The sequence below is a fragment of the Otolemur garnettii genome, unplaced genomic scaffold (genome assembly GCF_000181295.1).
Source record: "Otolemur garnettii isolate 467f Iridium unplaced genomic scaffold, OtoGar3 scaffold00260, whole genome shotgun sequence".
NCBI lineage: Eukaryota > Metazoa > Chordata > Mammalia > Primates > Galagidae > Otolemur > Otolemur garnettii.
In genome coordinates, this window is record NW_003852655.1 from 953841 (window position 1) to 968556 (window position 14716).

Sequence of the window (14716 nt, forward strand, 5' to 3'; positions counted from 1 at the left end):
GGGGTGCATTGTGGAGAAATCATGTGTACCCCACAGCTAATGAGGCTCCCAGGAGGGCCATGCCCCAGCCTGGGCCTCCAGCTGCCATCCCTATAGCCGCGGTCTCCACCGCAGCCCTCCTCACTCTGGTTACAAGAATTCTGACTTTGAGATAATTTGACGCATTTTTTTTTCTTTTTTTTGGCCAGGGCTGGGTTTGAACCCACCACCCTTGGCATATGAGGCCAGCACCCTACTTCTTGAGCCACAGGCGCTGCCCATAGTTTGATGCATTTTGACCATTTCTCTAACTGCATGACAATTGCTTTGCTCCTGCCAGCCCACATCAGAGCTCCTAGGAATAAAAGAGGGGTGGAGATCATGGGGTGAGAGGACACCCTGGAAAGGGATAAGATGGAGGGAGGCAGTGCTCAGACAGGGAATGGGTGGTGAGGATGCTCAGGAATGTCCCCTGGGGCTTCTGTACCACTTCCTAGGGCTTCTACAAGGCCTTTCCTTCAGACTGGAGGTCTGTGGCTTCATCCTCTGCAGTCAACCCCACAAGTCCCAGGCTGCATTGGTGGGAGTGTTCACAGCCACATAGCCAGCACCTCAGGGAGGAGACCAGGGACATACACTGGGGTTGCTGCTCACGCACTTTATTAAGATATACTGGACCCCTTGTGCCCGCTAGAAGGTGGATGACAGGGCCTGCACCCTGCCTGGGGCACCAGCACCAGTGGTTAGTCTCAGCTGAGACCTGGCCCTTGGCCCCTCCACCCCCCCGTGTGAACACTGCTCTGGAGACTACACAGATATAAAAATGCCGGAAACCCCTCCTGCCCCCAGCCCTGGGTACCACAGCCATACTGGGCTGCTCCTCCCCTCCCCTGTGCCCAGCCCTGAATGCAGCACCAAATCATGTTGGGAAAGGTGGGTGTTAAGTGTGGCCATCTCCTGGCAGGCGGTGGCCTTTGGCAGAGAAGCAGGCATGGTAGGCGGCCTATGTGCAGTAGGTGTCTGCCTTGACCACCTGGCAGTACATGGTCATGGCAAAGGTCAGGCCCAAAATCTGTGGGGACAGGAAGAGGGCGGGGCTGCTCAGGATGCCATAGGCACTCTCCCCAGGCCCAGAGCCCTGTCCAGCACATACCCTGCCCTCAGCAGATGCCCTAGCCCAGACCCACTTGGGCACAGGACATAGTAGGCAGAGCTCTGGCGTTTCCTGACCCCTCAATTTGGCCTATCAGAGCCACTGCCTCTGAACCTCCCAGAGCTCAGCCCTTGGGTGCCCCTTTCCTGCTCACTCGCCTCCCTTCCCACATGACCCAAGGCCCTCAGTGGCCCATCCTGCTGTGCCCATTTGTCTCAGCTGTGACTTGGCTATGGCCCACACTTGTCTGTGCACCCCAGGCATGGGACAGGCTGCCCTGAGAGGGCAGGTCTGATACCACTGGGCCTCAAGCTCTTGACAGTGCTGACACTCAGGACTTCAGGGAGGCTATGAAGCCAGGAGGTAGAGGCCATGGGCACCAGGGCCTGGGCTACTGCCCACACTGTTCCCTGGACAGTGCTGGGACCACCAGTCAGCACAGCTCCAGCCTCTGTCCCCCACCCTTGCCTCTGTCTGCCCGGAAACAGCTGTGCTCTGTCCTGGGAGCATAAGGCCACCTGTCTGTCTCTGATTATCCCCTGGGCTCAGACGGATGTTCATACCTGCACCAGTGCAGTGCACAGCCCAAAGACGCCTACAGCCAGCAGGTTCTCCTGAAGCCACATCTTCACTGTTTCATAGCAGGGCTGCAGGAGAGCCATGTCACCTGGGCAGCAGCACCCACCCTCCAGGCCCACAGTCCCCTGGGGTGGGGGTCCCACTCACCGCTTTCCACCAGGTGCCAGGAGCATGCAGCCCGCAGCTCTCGCTGAACTCCAGGCAGCAGGAGTCAGGCACACGCGTGGCATTGTACACCTCGAACCAGTCAGTGTAGTTGGAGACGCCACAACAGCGGAACTGGGGGGCAAGCACAAGCCTGGTGTTGGGCACAATGGGGACACACTTGTCCTGCCCCTTCCCAGACCTGCCCTGGCCTCACATCGGTCTGAATGATGCTCCAGGCATTGGTCAGGCCCACGTTGCCCTGCGTGCCATACAGGTGCAGGCCCTTCTTCAGGTCTCGCTGGGCGTACCTGTCAATCTGGGGATGTGGCAGGGACAGCAGGGCCCCTCACTATGTTTCCTCCCTCATCCCAATCCCCATGCCAACCCCACCCATGCCCCACCATGCCACATCCTTAAGTCACCCCATCTCCACCAGCATCCTTATCCTGCCCAAGCTGAGGATACAGCCCAAGCCTCCTGTCCCAGATGCCACCTCCCTGCCACTGCCAGTGTCCTCCCTGGAGAACAAGGATGGCGGGGAGCAGGTATACATGCATCCACTTATTAGTAAAGACATGTCCCTGCTGTGAGCTGAAGCCCAGAAGTTACAACACCCAGGGGTCTCCAGCACCATAGAAGACCCTAGGCCCTTGGAGAAGTGCAGGAGTGGGCCCCAGGCAGGGAGGGCACAGGGGGAGTCGGAGCACCCTGAGGGGCCAGCAAGTCAGGAGATGTGCCAAGGGGAAAGCCTGCTGATGGCACATTTGGGTGCTTCAGCAGGCCAGAGCAGCTCCCTGTGGCCAGATGGACAGTGTGATGGACAAGCAGCAGCCCTGGTTCATGAGCAGAGTCTACAACATGAGTAAACAGCCCTTGCCAGTGAGAATGGGGGACAGGCTGCCTCCTGTCAGAACTACAGGTGAGATGCAGTGGGGGCAGCCCAGCTGAGTGAAGCTACAAGCAAGCCCCCGGGGCTGCCAGGGACACCCAAGGCCTGGCCTCCGGAGGAGGTGGGTGAATCCAGTCCCACGTCCTGGCCCCAGTGGGAGGTACAGGTGCCAGGATGCAGCCCCACCCGGGGCGGGGGTAAGGGTGGGGACAAGCAGCCTTACCTTGTCAGTGTAGGCAAAGAAGAGAATAGCGATGGTGGCCTCCAGTAGGAATACGAGCAGCAGCATCACGAAGAACTGCCAGAGGGGCAGGGCCTTGGTGACCCAGACACTGCCACCTCAAGCCTAACAGTATGCTAAGGGCCAGGCCAAAACTCCTAGACACCTGGTGCTGCCAGAAACCCCAGCCAGGTCCCTGCACCAGGGGACCCCACGCCACCCCCACCATGCCTGGAACCCTCAGTCTTCTGTGGACCTGGGCTGGGTCCCTCCACCCCCTCAGACTGACCCAGATATAGTCAAGTGGGGACAAGTCCACATTCCTGAGGCCCCAATCCTCCCCAGTCCCATCAGCTGCCTTCAGGATGCCTCAGCTGGGACATTTGAAATGCACCCAAACATCGCCCCTCCAGGGGCCTGTGAGCACTCCAGTGCCTGTACCCTGTGCACGCTGGGCATCTGTATGGTGGAAGGGGACCCAGCAGGGGCTAGACTGCAGTGGTCCCCCAACTCTCAAGTCATCCCCTTCAGGGCAGCTAGGGTGCCCAATGGCCTGTCAGGCAAGACTGAGGTTGGGGGAACTAAGACAGCTACAGGAAGCCTCCACCCTCCCAGCAGCCCCAACATAGCAAGACACAGTCCTACACCAGCCCTGCAGCCCTGGCCAACTGAGTGGGTGGAGACAGGCTTCCCAGCCTGTTTCTCTGTGTAGGCCACTGGCACTCCCAAAAGCAAGGAGGCATAAACAGGGTTGGGGTGAGTAGGACTGAGCCAGGGAGTGGTCACTGTCCTGTCCTGCTCCCCTCCAGTCTCTGTTCAGACAAGTCAGCCCTGGGCAAAGGGTGCCAGGCTTCTGTTGGGGCCACACATTGCAGGTTCCTTAACTATCTGAGGAGTGCCAAGCCCCCATAGGGTTGCTGCAGACCCCACTATACTGTGTCCCCACTCCCACACCCACCAGAACCCTAGCCCCAACTGGGAGTGTTCCCTGAATGCTGGCCTCCTGGGAAGCCTGACCCAAATGGGGGCAAGGAGAGGCTGTCTCCACCAGGCTAGGAGATCTGAGGGCCCCTCAGACAAAAGGACCCTTTGCAGCCTCATGACCTTGGACCTCAGCAAGTGTCCCCCCTGCACCGAGGACAATGCTGGACTCATTCATAAATCCCTAAAGTTTCTCCTCCAAGACTCCTGTCCTTTCTAAATATCTGTGATTAACATTTCTGAGGAAAGAAAACATCATGCCCACACATCCATCTCTGAGGCCTAGATGGGGGAAGTAGGGCTCTCAGCAGAGGGTCTAGGGACTCCAAGGGGCCAGGTTCACCCAGGATAGGGGTGGGGGTGGTCAGGGGCAAGCCTGGAGAAAGCTGTGTGTGAGTGCCCACATGTACAGGGTATACCCCATCAGGAAGGCCCCCACCAGGCTATACACAGTCTCTTCAGGGAGCAGCCCCCAGCCTGGTCTGGTACTCCTGTCCCTCAGGTCAGGCCCCAGAGGTGGGTCCATATGTCAGGTAGACCTCAGCAGCCTGGGGAGCCGCTGGAGCACCCCACATTGCCCTCCAACGCCCGCACAGTCCCCACTGGCACTCACGGTGAGTAGGAGGCACTTGTTCTCCTTGATGGCCCCAATGCAGCCCACAAAGCCTATGGCCATGACGAAGGCGCCGGTGACAATGAGCAGGTTGGCAGCCGACAAAGACGGGAAGGAGGAGGACAGCGTGGCGAAGTTCCCCTGTGTGGCGGCCAGCCAGATGCCAACGCCCAGAACACCACAGCCTCCCAGCTGGGACCCCGGCAGGGGAAAGAGGTAGCATGAGGTGTAGTCATAAGCACCACACCCTGGCAGAGCCCACCATCCCTCAGCTAGAGCCCAAACCACCCAGAACCCCACAAAATCCCTGTAGCACCCTCGCATGCCCTGCTGGCCTCCCAGGGCAGGAACCTTATGGAGTCACCAGACCTGGGCACCCCTCTGCTCCCCAGTCTTCACAACACCTGGGCTGGTGCCTCCAACTGAGATGACCCTGAGACTAAGGCAGCCTGGGAGGGGGTCCCAGTGTCTTCCTGGAATACTATTCCCTCCAACATGTGTCTATCCACCCTGCTGCCTGGGTCCCCATGACCTAGCCTGCCCCAAGTCTGGGCTTGCTGAAGCAGGCTCCCCACTAGACACCTCAGGCCCTGCAGTCTGCTGCCCATGTATCCTCATTCCCAAACCAGGCTTCTTGGTGGGTGGTCCAACTGCCATGCCATCCCCCCACCACCTGTCATCCTAGGCAAGGGAACCCTGATCCCCTCAGGCTTCTGCTTATAGTTAATAAGAGCTCCTCACAGTGCTGTGAGTGCCTATGGGACAGAGGATAGTCTAAACTGGGGCATTTGCCCACAGCTGCCTCCCATGGGCTCCTCCCTGTCTGTGACCCAAGCCTTTCTTGTTTCCCAATTGTCCTATTGTGGCGAAAATCAGTGAAAATGAGAGTGGTAGGAGAAGGGGAGGGCATGGTGGATCTGAGGGCTCTCAGCCTGTGATGGGACATCCAGTGTGGAGGAGCAGGGCTGACCCCCAGCCCTCAGCCTCCAGGATGAAACAAAAAGATGTGTTCCAGCCCTAGGGGGGCAGCCCTGGGCCCTGTGGAGCCCACTGGACTGGAAGAAATGGCATCCACTCAGGGCTATACTATAAGCCCCACATCACCCTACAAAAGCCTCCAAAGAAACGAGGACTACAGCTTGGCACCTGTAGTTCAGTGGTTATGGCGCCAGCCACCTGGCAGGTTTGAACCTGGCCTGGACCAGCTAAACAACAATGACAACTGCAACCAAAAATAGCCGGGCGTTGTGGTGGACGCCTGTAGTCCCAGCTACTTGGGAGGCTGAGGCAAGAGAATCACTTGAGCCCAAGAATTTGAGGTTGCTGTGAGCTGTGACACTATGGTACTCTACCAAAAGCAACATAATGAGACTGTCTCAAAAAACCAAAGAAACAAGGGCTAGTAGACAGGCCACAAGCAGCCCCCCATCCCAGCCAGACCAGGCCCAGGCCCTTGTCCTAGACAAGGACCCCCAGACTGAAAAAGGTCCAGTGGGCCCTGAGACTGAGACCCCTGCCCCAGGCCAGGTGCACATTGACACACCCCTCCCATCCGCATATTGGCCCAGGGCGGGGTTGCAGCTACAGCTTCCTCACCAGGGGACTTGGGAGAAGGCTGGCAGGACCAAGATGGTGAGGCTCCTTGCCCGAGGGGTAGAGCAGCCACAGGTGCCTAGAATGGGGCCCAGGCCTCTACTGGTGTCAGGGGCCCTTCAGGGACAAACCCTGTAGAGCAGGGAAATCCTCCAGCTGTGCAGCCTGGATGACCACAGGCTCTGTCCCCTCTGCTTAGCTGGAGCTACAGCCCAGGACCTGTCCTGGGGAGCTTTGTGGAGCTGAGACACCCAGGACACAGGGGAGCCAGGAGACTTGGCTGGGTGAGGCCCAGGCATGGAGGGCATCCTACTGCAGGGGCTAATGCACCCCTGCTCTGCCTGCACTGCCCTGGTGGCTGCCAGGAGGCCTCGGCACAGCACCCAGCCTGAGGGGCATTTGGGGAGGCTACTTCTGGGGCAGACCCAGGAGACCTGGAAGGAGTTGTACTGGGAATAAGCACAGGCTGACGACAGTGGCCTGGGGAGGGATGGGCTGGGTGTGCAAGCTGGGTGTGGATGAGCCCAAGTTTGAGAACCAGGGACAGGCGAGGGCCTGATTAAAGGGTCTCTCCTCATCAGCAGAGCTGGATACTTGGGGCATGGTTCCACGGTGGGGCAAGGGTCTCCCAGCTCTACAGAGATGCCCTCCTTCCTGTAGGACCAGGGCCCTGACATAGGACACACACAGTGCTGACAACAGGCAGGTGCTGGTGGGGATGAAGCTGGGCCTGGCAGTGCTCTGGGCATCCCCATCTGGTCTTTGGGACAGTGACACAATCCCCCTGGGTAAGGAGAGGCCTAAACAGGCAATGGCTCAGTCCTCCCACCAGACATGTCCTGCCACAAAGAGACAAGGGGCTCCCCAGGGCCTCCAGTGGTGCCCAGGTCTCAGGGAGTCATCCAGGGTTGAGAGGTGACTTGGGGGAATGAAGGGGCAGTCAGGACACAGGCACGGCCCTGCCCTGTTGCTGCCCCAGGAAGATGAGTGGGAGGGTGAGGTGGCCTCTCTGCCAGCTCTGTGCCTGCCCCACCATAGAGACCTGGGAAATGGCTGACCCCAGGCACAGTGCCCAGCTCAGAACATGTCCTGCCTTCACACCTTGGGGCTAAACACCCAGGTCAGGTGATGACAGGCCCCTGAGCAGAAGAGGTGCTGGTGCCACAGAGAAAAGTGTCATTTAAAACCTAGACTGCCTGCGCCATCCACCTCTACCTTCCAAGGACAGTGGACCACTCATGTCAGCAGAAAAGTGAACCATTCTGAGCTCCCCTCACCCCACGGGGGATGCATGAAGGGCTTGGGGAAGACAGCATGCAAAGTGGCTGGTGAGCCAGGTACAGTGGCTCACACCTATAATCCCAGCACTCTGGGAGGCTGAAGTGGGGGATCCCTTGAACTCAGTTCAAGACCAGTCTGGGCAAAAGTAAGACCCCATCTCTACTAAAATAATAATAATAATACATAAAAAAAACTAGCCAGGCATTGTGGTGCACACCTGTGGTCCACAGGAAGCGGAGGCAGGAGGATCACTTGAGCCCAGGAGTTTGAGGTTGCTGTGAGCTATGATGTACCAGGACACTCTACCCAGGGCTCTATCTAAAAAAAAAAAAAGAAAAATAAAAAAGGTGGCACCATGGCTGGATGGGGAAACGAATGTCCTATTCTCCTACACCTCCAAGCTCCTTCCACTTCCATAACTACTCCTGCACTGGTGAGAACTCATTTCCTGTTTTTTGAGTCTCAGTCTGTCTGTCACCCTGGCTCATCGTTCACATCAACTTCAAACTCCTGGGCTCAAGCAATCCTCCTACCTCAGCCTCCTGAATATCTAGGACTAGAGGTGCCTGCCATGATGCCCGGCTAATATTTCTAATTTTTGTAGAGACAGGGCCTTGCTCTTGCTCAGGGTGGCCTGGAACTCCTGAGCTCTTGAAATATACCTGCCTCAGCCTCCCAGAGTGCTGGGATCACAGGGGTGAGCACTGGGCCCAGTTGGAACTCACTTCCCTTTTTTTTTTTTTTTTTTTTTGCAGTTTTTTGGCTGGGGCCAGGTTTGAACCCACCACCCTCGGCATATGGGGCCAGCACCCTACTTCTTGAGCCACAGGTGCCACCTGGAACTCACTTCCTTAATGAGCAGTCCAGGAAACATCCTCAGTTCCACCCCACTGTCATCAGATGCCACTGCCAAACACAGCCACACAATACTCATGGCCTGGCCTTGAGGCCGTCTGGTACTCTCCCAGCCCCTGAGGCTGCCTGGTGCTGACACATCCCACAGACTCTACACTGCACACTCACAGATGCACCTGCCCTGAAGAATGCACGCATGTGGGTAATGAAATGACCTGTGATTGTGAAAATGTTTCTGTATATGTAGCTTTTAAAACATTTTGGTGGCTCAGCGCCTGTGGCTCAAACAGCAAAGGCACCAGTCACATACACCAGAGCTGGCAGGTTCAAATCCAGCCCAGGCCCTCCAAACAACAATGATGGCTGCAGTCAAAAATTAGCCAGGCATTGTTGCAGGCGCCTGTAGCCCCAGCTACTTGAGAAGCAGAGCCAGGAAAATCACTTGAGCCCAGGAGTTGGAGGTTGCTGTGAGCTGTGATGCCACAGCAGTCTACCCAGGGCGACAGCTAGCTTGAGGCTCTGGTCTCAAAGAAAAAAAACTTTTTTTTTTTTGGCAGGAAAATTACTGCCTCAAAGTGCAAGGCAAAATGGCCCTATCAGACAGAACATCTAAAGATAGGAGGAATGTGTTGAGCCTGGAGACAAGGAACTCCCTCCCTGGCCACATCAGCCCAGGTGGCAACAGCTGGGGGGCTGGGACCCCCACCAGTGTCCCACCGAACATCTGGGCCCCAGCCAGCAGTTGAGCGGGACTGTCCCCCAGCTGGTGTCAGTCCAGCCCCATTCAGCACTTGCTCACCATGACTTTCAGCAGTGACCATGGGCTCTGTCCACAAGTGAGCCAGCCATGACCCCCACATCCAGCCTAACGTGGCAGCACCTGCCTACACGACCCCGCTTTTGCTCCAACCCCCACTCTTAATGCTCTTTCTGTATATTTTGGTGTTGACCTCAGGCTGGGGTGGGGACCATAGAATGTGCACCCCCAGGCTCAGAGGGCAGTACAAGCTGGCCCTCTGCCCACTGCCCCTCTGGCCACAGGGCTAGTGTGGCAGATGGCCGAGCAGACGGCCAAGTCTTTGGAACAAGGTGGAGGGCTAGGTCCCCACAGAGGACACGGACAAGTCTGTGTCCAGAGAAAATGCCCCCATCTTGGCTGGTATGCTAATTACAAGGTATGATGAGCCTGTCCACTTAAAATTAGTACAATTGACTTTTTTTCTCCTCTTTTGTAAGAGCTAGGGTCTTACTCTGTCACCCAGGCTGGAATGCAGGGGATCATCACAGCTCACAGGCCTCTAACTCCTGGGCTCAAGCAATTCTCTTGCTTCAGACTCCCAAGGAACTGGGACTATGAGTGTGTACCACCATGCCCAACTAATTATTGTATATGTGTAGTAATGGGTCTCACTACATTGTTCAGACTGGGCTCAAATGACTGTCCTTCCTTGGCCTCCCAGAGTGCTGGGATTATAGGCGTGAGCGGCTGTGCCCAGCCCTGAGCTGCTGCACACACGGGACATGGTGGGGACAGCATGTACCATGTGCTCACACCACCATCTTCTGTCCACTCACCCTGACCCTAGGGCTTTCCAGGTGCACCCAAGACTCCCAGAGGAGGAGACTGCCAACACCCCACTGACCAAGGACACACTGAGGCCAGAGTCCAAGGCAAGGAGAACAAAGCAGCCCTTGCCAGCAGGCCACACTTCCCAGGGCAGCAGAACTAGTTGCTGCAAGGTGAGTAGGAGTTTGCTAGATGGGCCTAGGGGCATCCAGAGGACAGACTGTGGCCTTGGCAAGGCCACTTGGGAGAGGAGAGGAAGGGCCACTGCCAGGCCAGGAAATGGGGCCAGGGTCTTGCTGTGGGCAGGTGGAACTGGGACTCAGGGTCCACCAGGAGCACTCCCCTTTCCTGTACACGAATCTCCTGACCTCTCCACCTGTCCCCTGCAGCTCTTAGCAGCTGAGGTCACATCCCTGCCACAGAGAGTCCTCCACTCCTATTCCACATCTATAAGGTTCTCTCCACACAGGGGCCTGGCTCACCTGCCCTGCCAGCAGGCTGGACCCTAAGGACCCACAGAGTCCCCATGGAGCTGCATCTGGGTCAATGGGTGAACACAGCCACCTAGAGCTCATAGCTAGGTAGGCAGGGTCCCCCCTCCACCAACTGCCACCACCCTCAATCCATCAGAAAGCACAATCTCCCCAAAGAGCAGACATGTGGCTTCTGCAGAAGTGAACCATTCTGTGTTTGCTGCCATTCCCACTGAAGATACCTAGGATGCCAAAGGCAGTACCAGAGGCCCCAGGAACTGGATGCAGGGCCCTCGGCTGCCTTCAGGGTCCCCTTCTCTGTCATGTCCGAGTACCCTGCCCAAAGCCCAGTAGTAGGCAGACTGAGCATACCTACCTGTCCAACATCATCTTAGCTCATCAAAGGGGAGAGAAAGCCAAGGGCCAGAGGCCCTTCCCCCTGCAGCTCCGCATTGATCTCAGAGCAGAAGCCCCAGCACTGCCAGGACCCTCTCTGGGGACAAGCATGGGCGTGGAACTGCAGAGCCCCAGTGTAGTTGATGCCCTGGCAGGGCAAGCCAAGGCAGTCCCTCAGTTCCCTCCTGGTGGGAGCAGGGGAGGAAGAGCTTGGGCCCTGCATACCTGACTGGCCCTGCGTCTCCTCCAGCTCAGGCCTCTGCCCACTTGGGAGTCAGCAGACTGGGTGGCAGCTGAGGTAGGACCTGTACCCCTCCCATCCTGGGCCAGCGTCTGGGAACCCTGACCCTGCACAGACCTCTGGTACAGAACAGACACTGAGGCCTGAGGAGGGCAGGATTTGCCCAGGGCCTGACCCCGGTCAGCCAGACAGGCCCAGACCACACAATCAGGGGACAGCTAGGCTTTGCAGAGGGCCTGGTCCTGGGGTGGGAAAAAGTGAGCAATGCCTGCTGTGGGGTGGTATGGGGGGTTAGTTCAGCCAGGACCCAGCCCAAGAGTGTCAGGCTCTGGTTAAGGCCTGAGCAGGAAAGTGGACAGCCCTTCCACGGCTCACAGCTAGCCATGTGGGAGCTACAGAAACAGTCTCACCTTGCTGAGGAGCCCGGCCCACCTCCACCCAGAATACCCAGATGCTTGTCAGGTGGAGGGAGGGAGGGCAGGAAGAGCAGCCTCTGTCCTCCCTCGGGACCCAGGGACCACAATTCCATTACAGTAAGAGCTTTATTGGCAGAGGCAGAGAGCAAGGGGGTCCCAGGGGCTACACAGCCCTAACCCTCACCTCTCCCCACTCATGGGCCCTGCTATGGCCCCCCACAAGGACAGGGCTCCCATCACAGGGCCCTGGCCCTAACCTGGCTGCACACTACCGCATGCCAAGGGGGACATCAGCGGCTTCCCAGGGGAGCTGTCACCACCTAGTGAGGATCTAGCTTGCCCAAGGAGGGCAGGCGTCTGTGGGTCTGGGGGTGGGCACCCCACATTCAGGACCACAGCATGTGCCACCTGCAGGCTCCCACTCTCTTAGGAACTCCCCCTCAAGGCAAGGCTGGAGGCTGTGTACAGACCCCCCCCCCAGTAGCCCCACCCTCCCAGGACACACCAAGGATGCTGCTGGAGAATCCCATCAAATACAATACACAGGAGTCATCTGGACCTACCCCCTCCCCCCAGCCCCCAAGGAGGCCCGAGGCCACCCCAGGTCCAGTCAGGGTCTGTGGCCTCAGCCAGGGTCCCAGCCCTGTAGCAAAGGGCATGGGGGGTCCGGCCTCAGCCCAGAAATGCTCAGGAAGCCAGATGGCACATGAGATACTGGGGAAGGGTCTGCCTTTCAGAGAATGGGGGCTTCAAGGTGAGTCCTGAGATAGGAGAGGGTGGGTGCCAGACTGGGGCTGGGGGACAGCAGAACACAGCCGCAGGGCAGCCTGACCAGGTAGGTGGACACAAGGGAGCTAAAGAAGACCACTGTACCACCTGGGAGCCCCACCCCCACAGCCTCCCCCAGAATTTGGCACCTGCATGCAGGCTGACATCCTACTTGCCCACTCCTCTCGAGACCCCCACCCAGCTCCCACCGCTGCCCTCCACACTGGCCAGGGTGACCCCAGAGGCCCAGCACCTGACCCGGTAGAGTGGGATCAGGACAGACAAATGGGGTCTCAAGATCCAGGGAGTGGAAACCCTCTCCCGTGGGTTCAGCCAGTTAGCTCCAGTGGGGAAACTGAAGCAACAACATGGGCTTCCATCTCCTGGCCTCCCACCATGAGTGGGAGATAAAGTGAGAGGCAAAAATCCTTCCTATGAGGGGCAGACACCACTATAGCCAAGGAGCTAGATCTTGGGGAAGGGGTGTGCTAGCCCTACCCCATCTGCAGCCTTCTCACTGGCAGAGGCTCAAGGAAAAGGTGGAAGTGCCTGTCATCTCCACAAAGACCCCCATCTATATCCCGGCCATGTGCTCCACATGGCAGCTTTAAGCTCTTGTAGGCCCACAGGCAGGGCAAATCTTCCTGCTCTGACCCCTAGGTCTCAGACCTCCAGTGGGCACCAGGCTGGGGTGGGATGGGGCCAGCAGTGGGACTGCAGTTTGCTGGACTAGGTAATAAAAAGGAATTAGATTTGCCATCCCAGGAAGGGGTCCCAAGGGGATTCCTGATTTGCTCTTTTCTGATGGAGGGCTGCAGGATGGTAGAGCAGGTTGGCCCACAGTGAGCACGGAGGCTGCTTCAGGGTTCCTGGGGCAGAAAGAGCTCACCTGGGACCCTGTGAGGCCAGGCTCCTCTCCCTGAATGCAGGTGTCTGGGTCACTGAAGAAGTCAGGTGGGAGAGAAGCAGGACCTGCCCCCACCAAGAACTGTTCCCCCAGTTATTCTGGCACCTACCCTGTCCACACTATCCCAGTAACACTCACCCCCACACTGCATGGGGTAGCTGACCCTGCCAACTCCTTAGCACTAACTACCCTGGTGCCTGCTGTAGCCAGCCAACCAACCAAGTGGACATTCATGTCTTCCCATGCCCCAGCTGTGGCTCCAGCCCACACCCACGTCCACTGCACACTCCACAGCCTCCAGGGTGCCCTCTGGGCCTGGTTCTGGGACTCATCAGAGAACAGACCTTTCTGGAGTGGACATCTGGGGCAGGAACCTCCTTGGGTTACACCCCACAAGCAGTGTCTCTCCCAGGACTCCCCAGCTGCTACCTCAAGCTAGAAAGAGAAGAGCCAGGGCCCAGGAAGGAAGAAGCAGGAAGGTGGCCCCAGGTTCCTGAGCTCAGCCTGAACAGGACCACATTAAGAGAGCAGCAGCCTGAAGTCCAGAGCCCAGGCAGGAGGTAAAGCCACACCCCTGTGCTCCCAGCTGTGGGAGAGAGACATGGAATGACCTTGGCATCATTTCTCCACCAGGCGGTCCCCAGGTCAGTCAGGAAAGCCCCAGGCCTGACCCAGGTAATCAGAGGTCACCCCCAACTCCAGCCCAGTTCCCTCTCAGTGTCTGGCTTGATCCAACTCAGCCAGGTGTGAGATTTACTGCTATGGAAAGGGAGGGGCACTGTTCTCCCATTTGCCTCAGCTCAGCCCCATCCAGCACACAGCGGCCCTGGGACACCCCTGCCCCACGGCTGAGCAAACCCCAACCCGCCTCAGCAGAAGTTAGAGGATCCTCAGCCAGGGAGGCGGGAGAGGGGGGCGCCTTCCCGCAGGTGCTCGCGGGGCCCAGTGTCCCTGAGAGGCCCCATTCGGACCGCTCCCGAGCAGCGGGCTCCCCTAGGGAGGTGGGACCTGGATCGGCAAAGAGGCAGGGCGGTAGTCAGGCAAGGACGCAGTCTGTGCACGGGGGGAAGCGGGCAGACGGGAGGGCACTAGCAGGCCACCACCGGCGCTCGAACCCTGACTTCGACAGCGGCGCAGTGCCCGGGCTGGCCTTACCTAGCGCGCACATGCGCAGCAAGAGAAGGGAGAGAGGACAGGGCACCCCAGTGCAGAGGCCAGGCTGGACACCCATACTAGCAGAAGCCTTCCCTACTTGTCGGTATGGCCTGGGCCCCCAGCCGGAGCTGCGAGCCTGGGTTTTCACCGGCCCCCAGACCCTGCTCCCCGCGCCCGCCCCCCGCACTCACCCAGAAGAGCAGGTTGAAGGCGAACATGAGGTACTTGACGCCCTGGAGGCAGCCGCGCGCCATGCTGCAGCGCTTCAGCTCTAGGAGGAAGATAAAGGAGAGGTCCAGGTAGAAGACCACGTACTTGTTGCCCTTGGGCGACGTGTAGCGCGCCTGGGCTGCCTTGGGGCCAGCGCTGGTGTGCAGGCCAAAGAAGGGGCCGCCGCCCCCCGCATCTGCGGCGCCCGCGCACCCATACAGGCTGCTATAGCGGCGGAAGGGGCCGCCGCGCGCGAAGTCTGGTTCTTTGCTCTCCGGCGACGGGCTGCGCCT

General features: G+C 58.5%; 1 protein-coding gene across 4 annotated transcripts in view; it reads right to left on the minus strand.

The window, feature by feature from the left end:
* Window positions 1–617: 617 nt before the first annotated feature.
* Window positions 618–14716, minus strand: part of TSPAN4 (tetraspanin 4) — a 21822-nt gene continuing 7723 nt past the window's right edge. For 2 of the 4 annotated variants that reach the window (XM_012813335.2, XM_023508592.1), the window contains exons 2-8: window positions 14405–14484; window positions 4562–4753; window positions 2971–3045; window positions 2073–2174; window positions 1859–1990; window positions 1696–1779; window positions 618–1051 (exon numbers count right to left, since the gene is read on the minus strand). In XM_012813335.2, the coding sequence (XP_012668789.1) occupies window positions 983–1051; window positions 1696–1779; window positions 1859–1990; window positions 2073–2174; window positions 2971–3045; window positions 4562–4753; window positions 14405–14467 (717 nt within the window). In that variant the 5' untranslated portion in view covers window positions 14468–14484 and the 3' untranslated portion in view covers window positions 618–982. Of the gene's footprint in view, window positions 1052–1695; window positions 1780–1858; window positions 1991–2072; window positions 2175–2970; window positions 3046–4561; window positions 4754–7652; window positions 7673–14404; window positions 14485–14716 lie in introns of those variants that run through there. The other 2 variants (XM_012813334.2, XM_012813337.2) reach the window with 2 other exon arrangements.